This window comes from Petaurus breviceps, unplaced genomic scaffold (assembly GCF_028583685.1).
Source record: "Petaurus breviceps papuanus isolate PSGF00001 unplaced genomic scaffold, PetGlider_PUasm1.0 90603, whole genome shotgun sequence".
In the NCBI taxonomy this organism is placed as follows: Eukaryota; Metazoa; Chordata; class Mammalia; order Diprotodontia; family Petauridae; genus Petaurus; species Petaurus breviceps.
Window position 1 is genome coordinate 392,733 of NW_027187284.1, and position 24,758 is coordinate 417,490.

Below are 24,758 nucleotides of genomic sequence, written 5' to 3' on the forward strand. Positions count from 1 at the left end.
TTAGCACTGAGTTCTATAAATCCTTTGATTCCCATAAAATGAAGCAATTACCCAACGATTCCCCATTGTAAGCTTGTTTTGATTTCCTATGAAATTCATATAGGAAACTTTTATCTCTATTCTGATAGATTTGGGGAGGAATCAGGCAGGACTGACTCTCTTAGGACAGATTATTTGCCCACCCTATTCCTGTCTGGAAGCAGGCTTCAGAAAACACTTATCTTGATAATCATTCTTGATTAGTTATGTAGTATTGATCAACTGAACAATCCCCATTCCCTTACAAACATCTTGTTTAAGAGGCAATAGAGCCCAACTCTTGGACAGAGTTCTTTATGTTTGGGAGCAGTTGATTGCTCTCAATCTTCCCTCATTTATTACCATGAACATTGGGTGGATGTGCTTTTGAACACTGAATGTAGGCAAGGCTTCCCTGATGTTAGGCAGACTCAAATGGTTCCAGTCTTTCAGGGGGCTTACGCTAAGAGGACAGAGGGACAAAAGGCCTTGTCTTGGCTAGAGTTTATAGATATTATTACTAAAACAAGAGGTTGATAAGAGGGAAATTGATGCCTAGCCTCATAACACTTGGCTAGGAAATGCCAGGAGAATAGGAAGGAAGAAAAAAATGGGGTCCTTGGTCCTGATGCTTCCTCTGCCTCGACTAATTTTGTGTGCCCTCATCTTGTGAAATCTATAGATTATCAGAGGAGAACCAAGCTCCCCAAACTTGTTCATTTCTTACTAATGGATTAAAAGGAGATTACAGATTCTATACTCAGGTGACAGTTAATTTGGTGGAAGGTGGCCCTCAGGACACTGGGGACTGTGGGATATAGGAGGAAAAAACACATGGGGAAAAAAAAGATTATTATTATTTTTTTTTTGAGGAGGGAAGGCAAGGCAATTGGGGTTAAGTAACTTGCCCAAGGTCACACCACTAGCAAGTGTCAAGTGTCTGAGGTCAAATTTGAACTCAGGTCCTCCTAACTCCAGGGCTGGTGCTCTATTCACTGCACCACCTAGCTCTCCAAGAAGAGATTATTTAAGAACCACTGGACTATAAGAAAGCCAAGAACAACAACAAAAGAGTCTAGACATCATATTTCAAGAAATTACTGCACAGGTATCTTAGAACCAGAGGGCAAATAAGAAATTGAAAGAGTTCACCAGTAACTTCCTAAAAGAGATTCCCCCAAAATGAAAACTCTCAGGAATATGATAGCCATGATCCAGACCTCCTAGGTCAAGAAGAAAATAGCTCAAGTAACTAAAAATAAAGAATTCAATTATCATGAAATCACAGTCAGGATCACGTAAGATTTAGCATCTACCACTTAAAAGAAACAGAGGTCTTAGAATATGTTAACCTGGAAAGCAAAGGGTCTGGAAGGCAAAGAATTATAACTAAGAATAATCTCTAGCAAAAATGGGGCTACAAGCGAAAAAACTACAGGAAGAAAAATGAATATTGTTTTTCTTTTGCTCTTTGGAGAGGGGAAGGTAGGGCAACTGGGGTTAAGTGACTTGCCCAAGGTCACACAGCTAGGTTTTTTTTGTGTGTGTGTGTGTGTTAAGTATCTGAGGCTGGATTTGAACTCAGGTGCTCCTGACTCCAGGAGCCACCTAGTGGCTCACTGTGCCACCTAGTCGCCCTAAAAAATGAATTTTTAATGAAATAGTGGACATTCAAGTATTCCTGATGAAAAGTCCAAACTGAATAGAAAATCTGACATTCAAACACAAGACTCCAGAAAAGCATAAAAAGGTAAATCACAAGGGACTAAACAATGCTATACTGTTTACAATCTTATATGAGGAGAGCATACATGTAACCCCTCAGAACAGTATGATCACCAGGGGTCTTAGAGGAAATCTAATTTGACAGAGGGCTTGGGTGTGATTCCATTATACTGATATGATCTCAAAAGAAGAATGGGTGGGTGGGGAAAAGGAATGAACTGGAAGGGGTGGGGAGGGAGAGGAAGAATGGGAAATTAGTTTACAAAAATTGGTCACAAAAGGAAGAATTTATGCTATATAGGAGATGGTGGGGAAGGAGTGGGAAACCCTTGAACTTCACTGTCATCTGAACTAGTCAAGGTAGGAAAATTACACAAATACACACAGTTGGGTCCAGAAATTCATCTTACCCAGCAAGAATGCAAAGGGGTTAAAAGAAAGCAGGGAGGAGAAGAGAAAGGGTAGATTAAGAGATTCAATAGTCAGAAACAAAACAGGCTCTTGAGGAAGGGACAGGGTAAAAAAAATGAAGGATAAGTATAAGGGAATAAGATGGAAGGAAATACACAGTTAGCCATCATAACTTTGAATACAGATGAGATGAACTCATCCACAAAAGAGAAGATAGCAGAATGGAGTAGAAACAAGAATACAAAATACAAAATCAAATGTTGTTCATAAGAAACACACTAGAAACAGAAGGATCCATGTAGAATTAAAATAAGAGGTTTCAGCAAAATCTATTATGCTTTAGCTGAAGTAAAAAAAAAAAAGATAAGGGTAGCAATCATGATCTCAGACAAAGCAAAAACAAAAATAGATCTTAAGAGACAACTAGGAAAATGATATTTTGTTAAAAGATACCATAGACAATGAATTAATATAAATACTGAACACATATGCACCAAATGGCACAGCATTCAAATTGCAAAAGTAAAAGTTATACAAGATAGAGGAGGAAATAGAAAATAAAGCTATATTAGTGGAGAAATTCATCAAGATAAATCTCTTAAAAAAACAAACAAGGAAGAAGTTAAGGAGATGAATAGAATATTAGAAAAGTTAGATATGATAGCCCCATGGAGAATAATGAATAGGGATAGAAAGGAATATGCTATTTCTTATTTGTACATAGTACTTTCCAAAAATGGCCATGTATTAGGGCATAAAAACTGCATAAATTCAGAAAAGCAGTTACAGTAAATGCATTGACTGCATCTTTTTCTGACCATAATACAGTAAAAGAATAATTCAATAAAGGGTCTTTGAAGTAAAGATTAAAAATTAATTGGAAATGAAATTAATTCTAAAGAATGTGTGAGTCAAAGATCAAATCATAGAAACAATCAATAATTTCATTTAAAATGACAACAATGATACAACATGAAAAAGTTTGTGGGCTTAGACAAAGCAATACTTAGGGAAAATTTATATCTCTAAATGCTTATATCAATAAAAGAAAGAAAGAACAGATCAATAAATTGGACATGAAACTAAAAATAAACAAGATAAAGAATAAATTAATAAAATCCAATTCAACACCAAAATAGGAATCCTGAAAAAATCAAAGGAGATGAATGAGATTGAAAGTAAAGAAAGTAAATAAAACTAGGATCTGGTTTTATAGGATAAAAAAAAAACCCAAGAAAATGAAAAATCATTGGCTAATTTGATTAAAAAAGAAGAAAACAAAATTACCAGTATGAAAAATGAAAAAGGTGCATTCATATACAATGAATTAGAAATAGAAGCAATTATTAAGAGTTAATTTGACCAATTATATGCCAATAAAACTGATGATCTAAGTGAAATGTGTGGATATTTATAAAAATATAAATTGCCTAGATTAATAGAAAAGGAATTGGAATAGTTGAATAACCCTAACTTAGGAAAAGAAATTGAACGAGACATAAATGATCTCTGCAAGAAAAAAACAAGCAAGAAAGCAAAATAAAAATGTCAGGACTAGATAGATAGATTTACAAGCAAATTCTACAAAACATTTAGAGAACAATTATTTTCAGTACTACAAAAACTGAAAAATTTTTAAAGGAGTCCTTCAACATTTCTTCTATGACAGAAATATGGTTTTGATACCTAACCAGGGAGAGTCAATTAAGAAAAAGAAAAATATAGACCATTTTCCATAATGAATATTGGTGCAAAAATTTTGAATTAAATTTGATAAAATCCTAGCAAGGAGATTATAGCAATATAGACAAAGTTCATACAGTCTAAACAGGATAGATTTATCCTGGCAATGCAATGCTGGTTCAATATTAGGAAAACTATAAGCGAAATTGACCATATGAATAAAAAACAGCCAAAATCACATGATTATTTCAGTAAAAGCAGAAAAATCTTTTGACAAAAATACAATGTCCATATCTGTTAAAAATACTAGAAAGCACAGAAGTGGAAATTTCCTTAAAATGATAAGTATTGTCTAGCTAAAACCAAGGACAAGCATTATTCGTAATAGGGAAAAGCTAGAAGCTTTTCCAATAAGATCAGTAGTGAAGCAAAGATGTCTATTATCACTACTATTTATTATCCTAGAAATGCTAGATGTAGCAATAAGACAAGAAAAAGAAATTGCAGAAATAAGCAATAGGCAATAAGAAACAAAACGACCTTTTTGCAGATGATATGATGGTTTACCTAAAGAACCCTAGAGAGTCAAATAAAAAACTAATTGAAACAATTACTTCAGCAAAGTTGCAGAACATAAAATAAACCCACACAAATCATGAACATTTTTGCATATTACCAATAAAATCCAGCAGGAAGATATAGAAAGAGAAATTCCATTTAAAGTTAAGTTCAGACATTATAAAATACTTGGGAGACTACCTTACAAGACAAGCCAAGGGATTATATGAACCCAATTACAAAACACTTTTCATGCAAATAAAAATAATCTAAACAATTGGTGAAATATTAATTGTTTATAAGAATGTTGACTCATTATAGTAAAATAACAATACTACCTAAATTAATTTACTTATTTAGTGCCATACCAAAATACTAAAGAATTACCTTACAGAGCTAAAAGCTAAACCAAAACAAAATTCATCTAGAAGAAATAATAAGGTTAGTAATTTTAAGAGAAACATTGAAAAAAAAGGACAAAGAAAGGGACCTAGCTGTATCAAATATGAAACTATGCTATAAACCTGCAATCATAAAAATTGTTTGCTATTGGGTAGACTGATCTATGGAATAGATTAAATGAATATATAGAAGCAAATGAGTACAGTTACCTCGTGTTTGATTAATCCAAAGATCTCTGCTATTGGGAAAAGAACTTGCCATTTCACAAAAACTGTTGGGAAACCTGTAAAGTAGTCTGGTAAAAACTAGATATCGACCAACATTTCACATCGAATACCAAGATAAATTCAAAATAAGCAAATTAGCTGCACAAGGAGGAAATTACCTGTCAGATCTTTGGATAGAGGAAGGTTTTATGACCAAATGAGATAAAAAAGTTTATGGGAGGTAAAATGGATAATTTTGATCATATAAAACTTAAAAGTTTTTGTACAAACAAAACCAATGCAGCTAAAATGAAAAGTTGTAAAGTAAAAAAGAAATCTTTGCAGCAAGTTTATTTGATAAAAAATTTCATTTCTAAAATATATAAAGATGAGAGTCATCCCCCAAAATGGTAAATGGGCAAAGGATATGAACAGGAAGTTTTCAAAGGAAAAAAATCAAAGCTGTCTATAGCCATATGAAAAAAAAATTATCTAAATCACTAATAATTATAAAAATACAAATTAAAACAACTCTAAAGTACCACCATACATTAAGATAGCTAAGATGATAGAAAAGGTAAATAACAAATGATGAAGAGATACAAAGGGATTTTAACTTGGATATACTCCCTTGGGAAAAGAGATACAGTAATGTACAGTTGGTGGAGTTGTGAACTAGTTCACCCATTTTCTAAAACAATTTGGAGTTGTGCCCAAAAGGCACAGTTCTAAACTGTACATACCCTTTGACTCAGAAATACTGTAACTACGTCTATATCACACATATCAAAGAAATAGGAAAAGGATTCATACACACAAAAAATATAGCAGTTCTTTTTATGGTGGCAAAGCACTAGAATTTGAAAGGATGTCCATCAATGGGGGAGATGGTTGAAAAAGTTATGCCTATAAATGTGATACAATATTACTGGACTATAAGAAATGATGAAGGGGGTCGTTTCAGAGAAACTTGACCCACTGATGGGTTTTTGTGAAGCCCAGATCATACTGTTGTGAGTCCCTGAGAAATAGAAGGGTTTGCCTAGTTAATCCGTCTGCCTAGCCCAAGGGTGAAAACCAGAGGGTGGTCAATGCCATCTTGGAAAAAACTTGGAGATAATGATAATCTCGGCTAAAAATTTTGGTTTCACTCATCTAGAGGGGAGTGTTTCCATGAGGGAGAGACAGTAGCAAGGGACTCTGGAACAGGAGATGAGAAGCAGAGCAAGCAGAGGGAAGGTGTTATGCTAGGCCCAGGACAGACTGCAAGCAAGCTGCTTATAAACTCTTTAGCTCCTTTAAAGTCTTTAGTTCATCCAAATATATTTTTGCAGATGTTCCATGTTATATGGCAGACATATCCTTTGAGTACTTCTGGTTTTGGCAGCCAGCTTTCAGTTGCTTCCTGGTGCAACCTTGGCGAATTTTTGGTTGACCTCAGGCCCCACTATGATCTTTTTGACTAGTGATGACCATTTTTGGTTGGGTGACATCATGGCATGGATGTTCCAAATTTGGGAAGGTGGTTGTAATTTTGGGCTATAATTGTTTTTTTTTTCCCTTTTCTTTGACTAGAATATGTTTTATATAATGTTCTCCTCAGGTGGTTTGTTTGTTAGCTTAGAATGGTGATTGGGGACATTTATTCCTGAGGATAATATACAGTTTTGGTCCTAGTGTGGCAGTGGCAGGACTGAAATGGTGAACTGCCTTAGGTATTATTTGTTCTGCTTAGCCTTTGGGCCCTGGGGGGCCTTTTTAGGTTGCATGCTGTCAATGATTTAAATCACATGTGTACACTTTAGTCATGGGAATTTGGAACAGAAGGCGGAATGCCCACTTTGGAGGAACCTTAAAAACCAGGGTCAAGAAGAAAAGGTAATTCTTTGAATCTGAATTTGTTGATTCTTAGACAGGGTGCTATTATTAACTTGGATATACTCCCTTGGGCGAGGGCTTGGAGAGCACACCTGTATATGCTTGCCCAATGTTTACATATCTTCACTCAATGTCTATTTATATTTAATAAAAGGGGCTTAAAATCACTGAATGTTGCATTTGGGGCCAGCCCAGGACATGACTGTTTTCCAACAAAGATAGCAACGGATTTACCGTCTTTCTCATCATGTCTAGTCTCTCCACACTTGTCTGTCCTCCCAAGCCATCAGTCCTACTCTAGTCCCATTTTCCTCCCTTTACAGCTTTCACCCTCTGCTTAGCCATTCTTTGACTCAATGTCATTGTGTCACTCAAACTTGCCTACTCAAAACCTGTTTTACCCACAATCCTCTTTTTTTGTTCCTATTAGTATGTAGTTTAATACTGCTGGAGAAAGTCATTCAACCTTGCTGACTGGTTCAATTACATATTTGTGTTACTGAATGTCACTTGTGTCATCAGTGCTGCTTTTCTCTCTATAACAATTCCTTTGGTGGTTGTTCCCCAGCCCCTCTCTCTCACTGGCAGAACTCATTTCTTATCTTACTGAATAAAACAGTAATAAGCTATAAGCTATAAGCTCCCTATTCTTCCACACTACAGTATGTGTCAGACCACTTGTCCCACTCTCTTCTCCTTAGTTCTAGTGTTTAAGGAAGAAATAGCACTCATTGTTCATGACAAGGTGGCATCCTCTACTTTCACCCTTAGGCCTCTCCATCTTTTGAAGGTGCTGTGTGCTCTTCCCTGAACCCCTTTCATACTTCTACCTCTCTCTCATATTCCAAAACTCCTTATTCACTGACTACTTTTAGATCTGTGATTCTGTAATCCTGCCTGCTGCCAACAAATATACTCAGGTCTTCCCTTTCCTTAAGAAACTGCCAAACTCAATATTTCTTATCCAATTTTCTTTCACAGGCTATCCCCCATGCCTATCAAGCACTCCCTCCTTACTTTTGCCACTCAGAATCCTAGTTTCCTTAAAATCTCAACTCAGGTCACCTCCTAAACAATGCCTTCTTTGAGTCCCCTCCTCCCAGGTTGTTCATACTCATTCATTCAGCTAGTCTTATTTTTACTTTTATATGTATATGTTGCATCTTCCTGATAGAATATAAACTAATAGAAGGCAGAGAATGTTTCATTTTTGTCTATTCCCAGGGCCTATAAAGATGACTTGTACTTCATAGGTTATTAAAAAAGATTTATTGATTTGAATGCAAATGAATGGTCTTATTCCTTATTCTATTTAATCTATAGTTGCACCCTATCATCAGGAATGTCTGAATCAGAGGATCCATAAAGTATAGCAAATTTCTTATTATGAGGAATTCTGCTTTAGAGAATGCTAGAAATTATTAAATATTTCATGAGATATTGGGAGAAAAAAGCCTGTTCTCTGTTCTGGAAAGATGTTTACTTTTGCTCAGATTTATTCATTCAATAACCATTTACTGAATGCCAACTACATGAAAAGTACTGGATGTTGGGAAGGTCCAGAGAAGATGTCTTAGTGGGCAGATCAGGGAAGTCTTAGATTTGAGCTGTTTTAGAGGATGGGTAGGATTCAAGATGTGCAAAGACTACAGAGGAGGTATGAGGAGAAATTCTAGATTTTGAGTGCAATGTGAAAGGACATGGAGATAAGAAACTACAATTCCAGAAGACTCATGATGAAACATCCTATCCACCTTCAGACAGAGACGTGAGGGACACAGAGTACGGACTGAAGCTTTTTGTCTGTTTTTGTGACATGGCTAAGCAGGGGACTTGTTTTACTTGATTCTACATGTATGTAATGGGTTTTGTTCTTCTTGTCTTCTCAGTGGGTAGGGGAAGGGAAGTGGGAGGAAGAAAATTCAGAACTGAAAATAAAATAAAACTGAATAAAAAAAATCAGAGATAGATAAGTGCTAGATTTATACAAGTGAGAGAAAGTGATGGAGTCTGGCAGTAATTTAGAACACACTGAATGGAATAGTGTGGGGGAGGCTACAGAGTGTGGAATGCCTTGTATGATAGGACTTTTGTATTTTATTTGGTAGATAAAGTGCCATTGAGGGGTTTTGAGCAGAGAAGAGATATGAACAAATATTCATGGAGAAAACTTGAAAACCTTGAGAACATGTTCCATGAGAACAGGGAAACTAGAGGTGGAGAGACCCGATTATGAGGCTGTTATAATAATCCAGGTGGGTAGTAGTTAGGTAGACTCTAGAGAAATTTATAACTAGTTGCCTATGGGAGGAGTGGAAAGAGGAAGAATAAATAAAACCAAGGTTTTGTGCATGGATAACAGGGAGAATGGTGATGCCATTGTCAGAAATAGTAAAGTCAGAATAAGGAGGTAGTTAAGGGGGAAATACAACAAGTTCTCTTTTGGACATATTGAGCTTGAAGAAGTATCCAGATGGAATTCAGCTAAGGCCAACCCCTTCCCTTTCATTTATTAAGCACATATAGAACTCTATAGTAGATGTGGGGGGAGAGGCAAAATAAGACATGTCTTGCGATCCTGAGTAGGAGCGTAAGACGCATGTTACTTTAATATTTTCATTGGTATATGATTTCATTAATGGGACTATACCCTCCAAAGATATAGGTAGTAACCCATAATGCTCCTCAATCTGTGTACTTCTTAGTCAAGTTCTCACTTAAATGTTCCATAGAAGTTCTAGCATTCTGGAGGTGCTCTTCTAGGCCTTTTCACACTTTATGTATAACAATGTAGCTTCCAGGCTATCCGGTTAAGACCTTGGTCTTGCTAGAAGGTCAATTCATTTCTTTTCTTGGTCATACAGCTAGATAGTGCAATGGATAGTGCACCAGACTTATAGTCAGGAAGACCTGAGATCAGATCTAGCTATGTGACCTTGAGCAAGTCACTTAACTTCTGTCAAGTTGCAACTTCTGCCTGTCTCAATTTCTCCCTCTGTACAATGGGGATAATAATAGCATTTACCTCCCAAGGTTGTTGTGGGGATCAAATGAGATAAAATTTGCAAGGTGCTTTGCAAACGTTAAAGCATTATATTATTTTCATTGTCATCACCAAAGATTTCCTGGATTATATCTTGTATAACATTTCTTGCATATAAATTACCAATGTTAGTATCTTTCAACCTATATACATATATTATGAGTAACCCATAATTTTGATTCTTCAAAGACTGTTTAATCTATGATTTGCTGTCATGTATCAGCCCTGGAAGCATATTACTGTCAAAAAGATGGGATTTTCTATAGGGAGAAGAGTAGGGTGTTTGAAATTTTAAGCAATTTTCTGAATACAATATATAACACTGTCATTTTGTTGACAATATGCAACACTGATCCAGTACATAGTCAGAAAAATATATAGGTGGACTGATGGAAATGATGAACTACACTGGCTTTGTATACAGTTTCCTGTCATGATCTGGACAATAGGCATAGGTTTCCTCTCTCTTCATACATAGTAATCCCATTAATGTAGTAATAGTAATTAGGGCATAGTAATACCCAAAAAAGGGCACATAGATAACAATGTGTTATAGTGTCTATTATTATATAGGAAGAATAAGGCCTTTGAGGAGCTATTTAAGTGACTAATAAGGAAGTAGTTAGAGGTAAGATGTATGAGAAGTGTTTGGGTTGAAGCTGAGAGCTATATAGAGCGAGGATAAGGCAGTAGAACTATCGTGTGTCTTCTGCCTATATGACTATCTGGAAATCAGTTGATCAGTTAATCAACAAATATTTATTAATCCCTTGTTACATACCATGCATTCAGGGAGGTGCTGGAAATTCAAAGGCAAAAAAAAAATTCCTTGTCTTTTACATTTTATCAAAAGAAACAACAGGTATACAAACGAATAAATACAAAATATACAGGATTTTATTTTTGTGGGGAGACTACTAGCAGCTAGAGGGATGAGGAAAGGCTTGAAGTTGAAGTTTCACAAGGGAATCCTGAAAGTAATATATAGAATTTATTGTATACTTGTAAATAGCAAGAATTATGAAATGGAGATTCACACTTTCATTAATACTCTTTTGTGTTCTGTGTATATGGAAATAATCTTTTCTTAGTGTTTAAGCTCAGAAAAAAATTTGAAAACAAAACTTAAAAAAGATAGAGTTTAATCACAATTTTGAAGGAAACAAGGGATTATAAGAGGCAAAAGTGAAGAGGGGGTGAATTCTAAGACTTTAATGACAGCCAGGGCATTAGGACATGGAATGTTGTGCATGAGAAATAATCCCTAGGGTAGTTTGGGGAAGGGAGAGGGAGGGAAAGGGAGAGGGAGAGAGACAGAGAGACAGAGGGAGAGAGACAGAGAGACAGAGACAGAGACAGAGAGACAGAGAGAGAGAGAGACAGAGTCACAGAGAGGCGGAAGTATACAAAGCAGAAGATGATTCAGACAAAAAAGATGAAGAAGACGAAGACCAAAGAAGGCACGGAAGGAGATGATAGTGAAGAGGAAGAAGATGAAGACAAAGAAGTCTATGAAGATGAGGACAACAAAGAAGAAGATGAAGACGATAAGGATGAAGGAGGAGGAGGAGGACAATAAGAAGTACATAATAAGACTGGATACATAAGTTGGTTCAAAATTGTTAAGGATTTTAAAAGGAAAAGAAAAAAAAACCCTTATATTTGATCCCAATAGTAGTAAGAAATCATTGGAATTTATTGAGTATGGGAGCTACATGGTCAAACTGCACTTTAGGAAAAACACTTTGGCAGTTGTGTATGAATTGGATTAGAGTGGGAATAGACTTGAGTCAGGGAAACCCATTAGAAGGCTCTTAGCAAAGTCCAGGTGAGATGTGATGAGGACCTGAACTAGGGTGGGCGCTGTGTGAATAGAGAGAAAGTACTGGACCCAAGAGATGTTCAGGCAGTAGAACTGACAAGACTAGACTGATCGGATATATAAGGTGAGGGAAAGTGAGAGTCAAGTACAACACTAAGGTTATGAATCTAGGTAACTGGGAAAATTGCGGTGCCCTTGATAGAAACAGGAAAATTTGGAAGAAAGGTGGGTTTTGAGGGAAATGATAATGATTTCTTTTTTGGACATGATAGGTTTGAGATGAATATGGGATGTCTAGTTTGAAATATCTAGTAGGCAGTTGGAGATAAGACTGGAACGCAAGAGTGAGTTTAGGGCTAGTTGGGATTCCTTTGTGTAGAAATAATAATTAAATCCATGGAAGCTGATGTAGTCACTGAATGGGGAAACGTAGCAAGAAATCTCAGGACAGAGCCTTTGGGTACACCCATTGTTATGAATGATGAACAAATAAAAGAACCTGAGGAGTGGTCAGGAAGGTAGAAGAACCAAGAGAAGATATAAGGAAAACTTAACAATGAGAAAGTAATGCAGGAGGAAGAGGTGGTGAAAAGTGTAAAGTGCTGCAGAGAGATCAAGAAGGATAAAGACTGAGGAAAGGCCAACAAATTATTTATACTTTTGGAGAAAGTAGTTTCTGTTGAATGATGGATGAAGTTGAAAGTCATATTGCAAAGAGTTGAGGACTCAAAGGACAGAAGTAGAGGCAGCAAACGTAGACAGGCCCTGGCCCTGCTCTTCCCTCCCCCTCGCCCCCCATCCCCTACCTCCAAGGAGTTTGACTGAAAAGGGAGTAGAAATGTAGGAGATCAAGAAATTCAGTGGAGAAGTCAAGAGGGCATAGGATCATTGATTTGTGTGGAAGGGTTGGCATTGGAGGGAGAAGATAGAAGAAAGAAATGATGTGAGAGCCCTGAGAAAAGAAATGAAGTTTTGAACAGACTATTCCAGAGAAATGAAAATCAAGAACAAAGATCCAAAGTATTCAAAAACTAAAGAAAAAGTGAACTTTTTGAATAGGAACAAATTTGCAATTCCTCCAAACTATAGTTTGGACTATCACAGTGACTATCATTTTATTTCCTTGAATCACATCAATCATACGTATAGTAATTGGTATTAGAAGGCTAAAAATGCCTACATATAGAAACTTCAATGAATCTATGATCTCCAAGATGTGATCAAATTTGATTGTTTTCAGATAGCAACTCAGATCTATGTGAGTCTCTGGAGTTTAAGGAGGCTGTAGTACACTCTTGTATTCCAGAGAACTTTCCCTGTAGGCATTCTTTTGTGTGCTTTTCCCAGTATGCTGACCCTTGAGAAGTAGGTTGGGAGAGTTATTTATGGTGATAAACTTTCCCTCCTTTTGGGAATCTAGTTTGCCACGGGTACACTTATTATTTCCTCATTGAATGGGGGTCAAGCTTCTGGTGTAGGGCTGATCCTGAACACTGATTGAGACCTATGATGGCACCATAGCCAGGGGTAGAAGTATCCTTGACACAGACTACGCTATATCTCTATTATAAGAACTTTCTGAAGTTTTGCCACATCTAACATAGGGTGAGTCTGAGAGCTCCAGACATTCTGGAACTTTTGATAAAGAAATATAGGTCAAATTCCACTGCAACAAATGAAATTTTCAAGTCCTGGGCAATGTCTACTTCAAGTAATGCTTGATACAATTCTTAATAAATGTTAGCAATGTAAATAATAAATATAGTCTCTTGGAATTGATCATAAAGGGATTTACCTGTAATTTGATCCAAATTCCACAAATCACTCAGAGACTATTGTTTTCCTCTGTTTTCTTGACCATTTCATGTGCAAGTGACTATTCATAGTTGTATACCATCATGATACATTATTGGTAGGATTGGTCATGGGCAATTATAGGATATTAAACAATCTTGTATTTAACCTATAACCTCGGTCAATACATCAAAGACCTCTGAGAATTCCTTCCATTAGTAGATAAATCTTAAAGAGTTGCCTCAGGCTAGGAGAAGTTAAATGATTGGCCCTTGGTAACATGCTTAATAAATGTGAAAGGTAGAACTTAAATTCCAGCCTTCCAGACTCCAAGTCTAACACTCTTCTATGTTTCACTGCCTCTCTAATTATGAACTTTAACCTATAAAAAAGACAGTCCCCACCCCACAGAAGCTTTATGCACTAAAAGCTAAAATCCAATCAGAAACATATCTTGGGATTGCCAAATATCTTTTAAGATGATTTCCTCTGCATGGAATGATTTCTTTTTAATTTATGATAGGAGGGCAATACAAGAAGGAAAAAAAATCTGGAAAAATTATAAATGAGAATGATAATTAAAGAATGAAGTTAGAGAAGGACAACATTGTAGGTTCTGGTCAAAAAATGTAAGTCAGGGAGTACTAGAGTCACGTGTACATACTTATAGACTTGTGTGTACATACATATACATACATATGTATGTAAACATAAACACATATACAAGTGTTTACACGTGTATATGTATATGTGTGTGGGTATATGTATATGTATATATATATGTGTATATATATATATATATATACATCTTTTTTTTCTAAGCATGCACCAAACTAAATCCTTTATATTAAGTCTTGCAGAATGAATCACTTGAAACAGGAATAACAACTTAAAAAAAAAAGAGCAGACAAAACACTTGAGATTATATTAAAGGAGGCAATTATGCATTAGCAGCAGAATGAACAAGATGACCTAATTGGTCTTTCTCTTCTAATGTTCTGAGCTTTTCCACCAAGTTATATTTCAATATGATTTGTTGTTCCACTGTGGTTGGTACAGATGACTATAAAACAGCTCTTACTTCTTATCTCGTAAGATGCAATGAACAGGTTAAGTAATGAAAGCTAAAAATGACTTACTGGAAAGGAAGTGCTGGGATGTGGGGCCAAAGTCCCTGTGGGCTTCATGCAACTGCCTGATGCGCTCATCAATGGCCACCTGGGAGGAAGAGGAGAAAAATGACTATTCTCTCGTCATATATAATGAGGAGCAATTAAAATAACTTTGCCCTTTTTGTAAAATCTTTTGGGTCTGGAAAGCTGAGAATACTACAGCAACCATTTATAACCCCAGAGTTTTAATATCCACTTACTGCACATGGCCTTTGAGACTCATTTTTATCAAACTAAGGCCAAAACAAAAAGATTTTCCTCTCTCACCAATATTTAAATGGGTAGTTTATACCATCACTTCTCTGGCTTTCCATAGATTAACTACTATACCAATTAATATCATTAGAAAAAAAGCTGTAAATTACAAATCTTTCATGAAACTGAAATGAGTGATTGGGTTTTCTCCTATTTATTACCACAATGCTGTGAAGAAAAAAAAAACTTGAGAAGTATAATGCATTTTGTCCTTTAAGCTTAAACAGCTAACTTTCTTTATTTCCTAAAGTTTGTGTGCTGTTGTTAGTGCATAATATTATCAATGGAGTAGAACCAAGGTCTAAATTGTAACGGAAGATTCTTAGATTTTCTCATTTCAAATTGCAAGGGGGGGGGGGGGGCGTGAATAAGGGGATAGCTGGGAGAGCTAACCTTGACTGCTGTAGCATATAAATGACCCTATTTTTTTCTCTAGTAAGTAGGCATATAAAGTATATTTAGTAGTAATCTGAAAGCCCATTAAATTCCATCCTGAAAAAATAAAATTGAAGGAAGTTTCAAGGAAGGCTGGCATGCTCATTCACCTCTTCCTTAGTGAATCTAACATCTTTAGCCCTTTAAACTTCAAAAACATATAGCTAGTACTATAGGGCTGCTCTAAATGGTGTTGAGGACTCCTAAGAGGCATAGTCCATTCATTTCTGGTCCATAGGTTTTGACCTCCTTGAGAAAGAAAACTCTTAGGGACTCTAAAGAAAGTCAACTCTAGACCTCCAATCAAATTTCCAGAGTGGCTACAAATAGCTTTTCCTGTCTTATATAATCAATCTCCCTCTGAAGTCATACCTTAATTGACCTGGATTCTGGGGGCAGGGTGGGACAAGCATCTAAAGGATTGTCTGATCATAGATGTAGATTTGATCATTTAGTTCAACTCTGTCATTTTTACAAATGAGGAAAATGAGGCGCAGGGGATTAGAAAACTTCCCCATGGTGAAGGTAGTAATTATCAGAGGTGAGCCTTGAACCAAGGTCCGCCAACTTAGACTCAATATTCTTTCCGCTGTAACATACACATGGTAGATCATGAGGCATCCATACTAACAGAAAACTTCCTGTAGTATGCCATAATGGTGTGTGCTGCAGTGCTAAACATTACATGATGCCAAGACAAAGGATAAATCCATTAAACTAGATGAAAATCTGTCAACTCTGTGAAAAGAAATCAAATCGCTTCTGTGATTTTGATTAAATAAAACAATTGACCATTTGAATTTTCCCCTTTTGAACCAATTGTTTAGAGAATAAATATAATCTAAAACTATATATCTTTGAAACTTTAAGATAAGACCTTACATATTTTATCGTCCAGTGCAAGCAAGAGTTAGAGAAGATGAAGAATGAGGCAACGAAACACCATGTTAAAGAAGAGTGAAAAGAATACACAGTAATCAGTGAATTAAATTAAAATTGAAGTAAAGATTAATCCTTACCCACAGATCTGACCACATCATTATTATGTTCAAAATCCTTTATTAGCTTCCTATAACCTATCAAATAAAGTTCTAACTTCTAACCCCTTCCCTTTGAATGAAAGGTTCTCTACATTCAGGTGCCAACTATCTTAACAGCCTTGATCATAATACTCCCTTATCATATACTTTACTCTCCAGAAAAGATAGATCATTTGTCATCTCCTGAACATGTTCTCTGCTTATAGGTCTTTGATCTTATATTCCCTACAACTGGAATATCCTTCCTACCCTTAACCCCATCTGTCCTTTAAGATGCTACTCAAAAGCTACCTTTTCTAAGAAATATTTTCTAATCATCCCAATCAGAAATAATACTTCTTTGGACCTAGCGTAGCAATCTCTACATCATGACATTTTATTGATTTAGGGGTGTCTGAGAGAGGAAAGAAGAAAAGAAGGAAGGACAAAAACAAACAAGCATTTATTAAGCACCTACCATATACCAGGCACTGTGCTATATGCTTCACAAAAATCTTATTTGATCCTCACAACAGCCCTGGGAGGTAGGTGCTATTGTAATCCCCATTTTACAGCTCAAGAAACTGAAGCAGGTAAGTGATTAACTTAGGGTCACACATTTGAGGCCAGATTTGAGTTCAGGTCTTCTTCTTTTTTTAATTTTTGGAAGGGGGAAGGCAGGGCAATTGGGGTTATGTGGCTTGCCCAAAGTCACATGGCTAGTAAGTGTTAAGTGTCTCAGGCCGGATTTGAACTCAGGTCCTCCTGACTCCAAGACAGGTGCTCTATTCACTGCACCACATAGCTGCCCCAAGTTCAGGTCTTCTTGACTCCAGAACTAGATAAAGTGATTAAAGTATAAATATCCTATCACTGAGTAACACAGCATATAGTCGTAGACATCAATGGAACTAGAGTCACCATCAATTTTTAATTTTCCCATTCTATACCCAATTTTGTTAAGTACTTGAAATGAGAAGAAATCAAATTTATATTTCTCTCAACCCAAATTTCTTTGGAAAATGCTTGAGGGTAGGATTTAAATAAAACATGCACGATATTAGAAAATGGAATATTAAGAAAACAACATCTCAAAAAAGCTAAGGTATTAAATACAAAGCATTTTTTTTAAGCAATTGGGGTTAAGTAACTTGCTCAAGGTTACACAGCCAGTTTTTTTGTGTGGGTATTAAGTGTCTGAGGCTGGAACTGATCCTGGGTTTCCTGACTCCGGGGCCGGTGCTCTTACTACGCCATTTGGCTGCCCCACACAAAGCATTTCTAGTCACAAAATTATCTTCAGGGAAGGTAGAATAGAAATCAAACAAATGCACAAATGATTAAATTAATAGACTTAAAATAAAAAAAAAACTAAAGCATATAAGATCCATACAGGTTATTGCTAGTAATAAAAAGAAGACTTTATTCAGTAGTATCTATATAATCCAAAGAAATTTTAGGAGTTAAAGCAATAGGTTTCACATATTAGGACTTTGCTGGCTATTTTTTTTAATCCACTTTGAAGATTATGGTACCAGGGCAAAGAAGACAAAAACAGAATTGTACATCCATCACTATTTTGCTGAGACAAATGGCAACCTTTTGCTTATTCATTCATTAAATAACTGAATACTTATTAGTTTATAGAAATAGTACGACTTAATATGTAGAGTACTAGGTTTGAAGTAAGAAAGGCTAGGGTTCAAATCAAGCTCCTGGGACTTATTAGCTCTGTGACTTTCAAGACACTTAAATTCTATGAGTCTCAGGCCTTCCTGGGATTTATCTATTAAGTCATAAACAGGGGAGAGAGTTCCTACATCAGAAATTGTCCAGTGATGATAAATCACAGATCTCTGGTTTATTTCTATAACAATTAATATGCTAAGGGTCTTAAGATGATGAGGCTCCTGGTCCTTTAGAAGCTTACAGTCCATGAGAAAGGGAAGGGAAAAAGGATCCAGTGGATAGAGCACTGGGACTGGCATCAGGAAGACCTGAATTCAAATCCAGCCTCAGATGCTTACTAGCTGTGTGGTCTTGTGTCATTTAACCTCTGTTTGCTTTAGTTTTCTTAAGTAAAAAATGGGGATAATAACAGCACCTACAGGGATGAAGCGTTGTCATGAGGATCAAATGAGTTGTATAAAACACTTAGCACAGTGCCTGACACATAGTAGGTGATATATAAATGCTTATTCTCTTCTTCCTCTCTCCCTCTCCTGCTCCCCACTCCACTGTAAGTTCCTAGAAGGCTGGGACCACATCTTATTATTCCTTAGAACGCTCAGTGTCTAGCCCAATGCTTTGTACATGGTAGATAGGCCAGAAACCTTTTATAGAGGATACTCATTTATTAATTTATCAATATTTAATTATAAACTTATTAATAAATAAACCTCTTACTTATTAAGAGACTACTATAAGCCAGGCACTATGCTGAACACTGAGGATACAAAGGAAGTCTAAGAAAAAAACCCTCAAAACCTGCTCTCAAGGAACTCTTGGTCTAGTTGGGGAGACAACATGTATACAATTATGTACAAACAAGATGCAATGGGGGCGGCTAGGTGGCGCAATGAATAGAGCAATGGCCCTGGAGTCAGAAGACCTGAGTTCAAATTTGACCGTAGACACTCGACACACTTACTAGCCATGTGACTTTGGGCAAGTCACTTAACCCCAATTGTCCTCCAAAAAAAAAAAAAGATGTAAGCAGGATAAACTGGAGATAATCCACAGGAAGAAGATCTTAGTATTAAGGGGGATCAAAAAAGGCTTCCTGTAGAAGGCAGGATTTTAGCAGGAACTTGAAGAAAGTCCAGGAAGTCAGGAGGCAGAAATGAGAAGTGTTCCAGGCATGGTGGCCAGACAAGAAAAGTGGCCAGAGTCAGTAAATGGAGTGTTTTGTGTGAGCAACAGTACTTAGTAAACCTGTTAAATCAAACTGACCTGAAATGGATAATTAGTATACTAGAAGGATAGTAACTCTGCTGACAGAAATAGGGAAGTTGAGATGGGGCAAAGAAAGAGTGAAAATGAAGAGTTCAGTATTGTCTCTTTTGAGTTCACAGGAATGACAGCAGGACACCTACATTCGGTGTTTTACAGGGAGCTAAAGATACAGGACTGGCTCTTAGGTGAAAGTTTGGACCTAGGCACAGATTTGTCACCAAAGAAGTAGTATCATGATTGAAGTCATGAATAAAGCATTGAGCAAATAGAGCAAAAAAAAATAGAGCAAAGCACTGAGAAATGCACATTAAAATAATTCTGAAGTAGTACCTCATACCTATTAGACTGGCTAAAAGGACAAAAAAGATAAGCAACAAATGTTGGAAGGGATGTAGGAAAAAATATTAATGCATTGTTGGTGGAGTTGTGAACTGATTCAACCATTCTGTACAGCAATTTGGAACTATGCCCAAAGGTCTACAAAACCATGCATACCCTTTGACCTAGCAGTACCACTACTAGGTCTATATCCCAAAAGAGATAAAAAAAAATAAAAAGGAAAAGGACCTATGTGTACAAAAATATTTATAGCAGTTCTTTTCTGGGGGCAAAGCATTGGAAACCGAGGGGATGTCCATCAGCTGGGGAAAGGCTGATCAAGTTGTGGTATGTAATTATGATGGAATAATATTGTACTACAAGAAACGATGAGCAGGATGCTCTCAGAAAAACCTGGAAAGATGCAAAATGAAAAGTACTTTGTACAAAGTAGCAGCAATATTGTAAGATGATCAGCTGTGAATGGCTTAGGTATTTCCAGCAATACACCAATCCAAGACAACTCCAATCCAAGGACTTATGATGAAAAATGCTATCCATCCCCAGACAAAGATGGTGTCTGAATGCAGATTGAAGCATACCTTTTTTTTACTTTATTTTTCTCGAGTTTGTTCTTGTTATTGTTTGTTTGTTTTTTGTCTATGTTTTCTTTTACAACATGTATATTGTGGCAATGTTTTTTATGACTTCACAGGTATAACCTATATCGAATTGCTTGCCTTCTCAATGAGGAGAGGGGAGGGGGTTGGGAGGGAAGAAAGGAGAGAACATGGAACTCAAAATTTTAAAAACAAATGTTAAAAATTGTTTTTACATGTAACTGGGGGAAAATTAAATACTAAAAGATGTTAACAATAAAATTTATTTTTAATTTAAAAATAAAAAATAAGAAGCAGAGCACCGAGAGAAAAATCAGGGGCCAAGGACTGAGCCTTGAGACTTGCTCACCATAGAGGAATGAATGAGAAATCATTTATTGAGTGCTTACTATCTCCAAGGGTTCTGCCAAACACTAGGCATCCAAATAAAACAAAACAGACTGCCTCTTCCCTCAAGGAATTTAGCATTTTAATAGAGATAGAGATAGGGATAGTGAACTCCCATTTAGGCCCTCTTCTTTCCTCTGACACTGCTACCACCCAGCTATGACCCTACTGCAAGCCCTCATTCCCACAAACTTAGACTACTGAACTATTGGAATAGCCAGTTAGTTGGTCTCTCTGACACAAGTCTCTTCCCAATCCAGTTGATCCTCTACTTAGCTATTAAACTGCACTTCCTTAAGCACAGGTTACCCCTCCCCCTCCAACAAATTTCAGTGGCTCCCTATTACCTCCAGGATCAAGGTTTTTAAGGCCCTATATTACCTGGCCCTTCCTACGTTTCTGGTCTTCTGACATCTTTCTCTCCTCCATGTATTCTGTGGTCTGTGATAATGGTCTCCTTGTTCCTAATTCTAGTGCCTTCCTTTTCTTTATTTATTTCCTATTTTTTTTTTGCATATAGCTTGCTAGTACATAATTGTTTGCTCCCATATTAGATAGTGAGCTCTCTGAGGGTAGAAACTGTCTCTTACCTCTTTTTGTATTCTCAGCACTTAGCATAATGCCTGGCACATAGTAGGTACTAGATAAATGTTTATTGACTTAATGTTCCTCTCACAGGAGTCCCTTTTCTAACTCCAAACATTTCCACTGACTTCCCAGTGCCTGGAACTCTCCCCTTTCTTCTTCTTCTTTTTTTTTTTTTTGGGGGGGGGGGAAGGCAAGGGGGTTAAGTGACTTGCCCAAGGTCACATAGTGTCAAGTGTCTGAGGCTGGATTTGAACTCAGGTCCTCCTGACTCCAGGGCCAGTGCTCTCTCTATTCACTGCACCACTTAGCCACCCCCTCATGTACATTATCTAATCTGCAAATCCTATATTTTAAAATACATATAAAGAAACTGGTATTCTTTATGTCCTAGTTACACACAGAACTGCCATATGTGTCTTTGAGTATTGGTGACAGTTTACTATAATTCTTTGGGAGATCAAAGAGTCAGGATTGGAAGTCTTCTCAGAGGTTATCTAGCAACCTCTATCTGAATAGCAATGAGTTTTATGACACCCCTGACAAGATCTCCAACCTTGATCTAATAATGGAGAACTCATTACATCCCCTGACAACTTGTTTCAACTCTGGATGGCTTTCATTGTTGTTGTTGTTGTTTTTTTTTTCTGGAGAATTACTTTATTTTTCAGAATATTCAAGGCTAAATAAAAGAACAAAGTCAAAACTGTATTGATATAAAGTTGATAGTAATATTTTACTCTAGTATATCTAAAAAGAGGGAAACTAGCATTCTTTTTGTTGTCAAAAATATTTGGACAAGACATGTAAAGATACAAAAATAAGCAAAATAAAATATTACTTATAACATGACTTCAACATTAAAATCAAAGACACTGATATTAGAAACATCACATAAACTCACATTCCATTTGATTTGGAGTAAATGGAATAAACAAATATTTGGAGATATATACACCAAGAGTATCTTCAACAAAAGGATTTTAACCAACAACAAAAAAAATGACCAAAAGTTTTGTTCCCTTTTTTTTTCTTTTAGGAAGACCTTTTAAAGAAAACCTCATTTTAAATAAGACAAGAAATAAACTACTTTTATGCCCTTAAAAGCATACCAATTCACTTAGGGTGTCATAACTTCTGTCAATCAAAGGAACTGCATGGAGTTATATGAAATATGTAACAATTAATGCCTTAACTTCTTGAGGACAGGGGACATTTTGCTTTTTGCCTTTGTATCCTTGGTATTTAACACAGGGCCTAGAATACAGAAGACACTTAAAAAATGTTTGTAGATGGATTGATTGATTAGCTATTTAGATTAGTCATTGAAACAAAAAAGGTCACACAGGCTTGGAAAAATAACACCTAGGGAATTATCTTGATATTCAACTGTTTGAGATGTAGTAAATAAAATGTGTTCAGTCTAAGTCCTCTGGAGCAAGTCAGGGTTGTGGGGAAATCCCAGAATTATATATGAAAAGATGTATAGTAGCAATCATCTCTAGATGTCACATAAAGGACCAGGCATCTCTTACAGTAATTCTGTATAGCAAACCTAATAATATTCAGCCAAAAAGCCAATCCAGGGTAGATGGCTTTCATTGTTAAGAAGTTTTTCCCTGATTTTGAATTGCTATTTGCCTTTCTGCAAGCTCCATTCATTACTCCTGTGCTCTGAGGCCAAATTAAAAAAAAAAAACCAAAACAGGTTCCTCCTTCACGTGGAAGCCCTCCTAACAATAACATATTCCCTCTAAATCTTCCCTTTTCTGAACTACATATTCCCTGTTCCTTCAAATGATCCATGTAACATAATCACTAGTCCTCTCACCATTTAGGTCACCCTCTTTCTGTACATTCCAGTTTGTGAATGCCCTTTTAAAAATATGGTATGAAGAACTGAACAGAATATTCAGATGTGGTCTGACAACTGTGGAATATAGCAGTACAATCGTCTTCTTTGTTTTCAATAGTATGCCTCTATCACTTCAGCCACGGATTACATACTTTTTTCTGGCTGCCTTGTCACATTGTTGATTCATGTTTAACATGTGTATGATGCTATACCTCCATCCCCCAGATTTTTTTCACATGAACTACTGTCCAGCCACGTGCCCATCATGTACTTATGCAAATTAATTTTTTTAATCCAAATGCAGGTTGTAGCATGTTTCTTTATCCAATTTCATCTTATTTTATTCAACCCATAATTCTAGCCTGTCAAGATCTTTTGAGATCTTGATTCTTTCATCCATAGCATTAACCATCCCTCCCATTTTTATGTCATTTGTAAATCTGATGTATATACTTATATTTTCTTCCAAGTCATTGATAAAAATGTGCAATGGCACAGAACCATAGACAAAGCCTTGAATCACTTTACCGGGAAACTTCCACCATGGTGAACATGAAAATCTACCTTCTTTACTAACAGAAATATTTATATGTAATACTTTATAAAACAATAATTATTCAACCTAGAAACTTTCTTCTTATCTGTTCTGTCCTAATTGTTAAACTATAAAATTTAAGTGCTATGTAAACTGTTATGTTATTACCTGATTTTTTTTCATTTATGATGAGTAGGTTGCTATTTGCATGGAACCTTCCCTTCCTACTTATGTTTGGTCTTCTAATACCTCAAGAGGAAAGCATAAGCTTTAAAAATATTACCTCCATACCTTTAATTAAAGTGAACATAAAATTAAATAAAGCTAGCAAACTAAAATAATGACAGTTCACTTTAAGTAAGAAAATACTATCTTTAATGAACTTCCTGTCCACCTCCCTTACCCCCAATTTTTACATCAAAACATGGCAAGTGAAGTTTGATGTGATTTTTTAAAATAGGATTTCTTTTTTTTTTTCTTTTTCAGTGTTTTTTTATCCCTATTTCCTGGAAGGATGAATTAAATTTATGCCTCATTTTCTTTATCAACTGATAACAGATAACAGTCAAAAGAAAAGCTGGGCCAAGTAAATCCTAGGAAGGGTTTCAAATAGACCTAAGCATAGATACTTGTTACTTAACCTTCCTTCAAATTCTAATAGGTTTCCTCTTTTCTTTGTAATCTTCAAGTAATTACTTTTTCTGCTTTAAAAAATATTTAGAATAGATTCAGGTGAGCAAAGGACTCCATTCTGGATGTAAAGAAAAAAAAAAGAAAAATTAAATAAACTGCTCAATTACATTATTTTCCACAGCATTCAACATCCCAGGATCTAAATACAAAAATCATTTTTACTTCTATTCTTGTGTAAAATGTGGCTGGGTAGTCACATTTAGATTTTTCTGTTTTCTCAGTTCTTTTGACCTTTGATAAATGCACATGGTCACCCAGAGACCAGACTAACACCCACATTAATGAGCTCATAACAAAGTCTCTCTTTGTGCTGCCAGGCTAACCAATAAACCATGAAAATGATGCTTCTCTTCAGTCCATTCATCACTTTTTGCTTTGTAATTTTGCAG

The 24,758-nt window shown here is 36.1% G+C and overlaps 1 protein-coding gene across 11 annotated transcripts in view; it reads right to left on the bottom strand.

The window, feature by feature from the left end:
- DMD (dystrophin) overlaps nt 1-24,758 on the bottom strand; it is a 2,504,498-nt gene that overhangs the window by 256,133 nt on the left and 2,223,607 nt on the right. For all 11 annotated transcript variants that reach the window (XM_069063824.1, XM_069063827.1, XM_069063826.1 and 8 more), the window contains one exon: nt 14,680-14,758. In XM_069063824.1, coding sequence (XP_068919925.1) covers nt 14,680-14,758 — 79 coding nt within the window. The remainder of the gene's footprint in view (nt 1-14,679; nt 14,759-24,758) is intronic.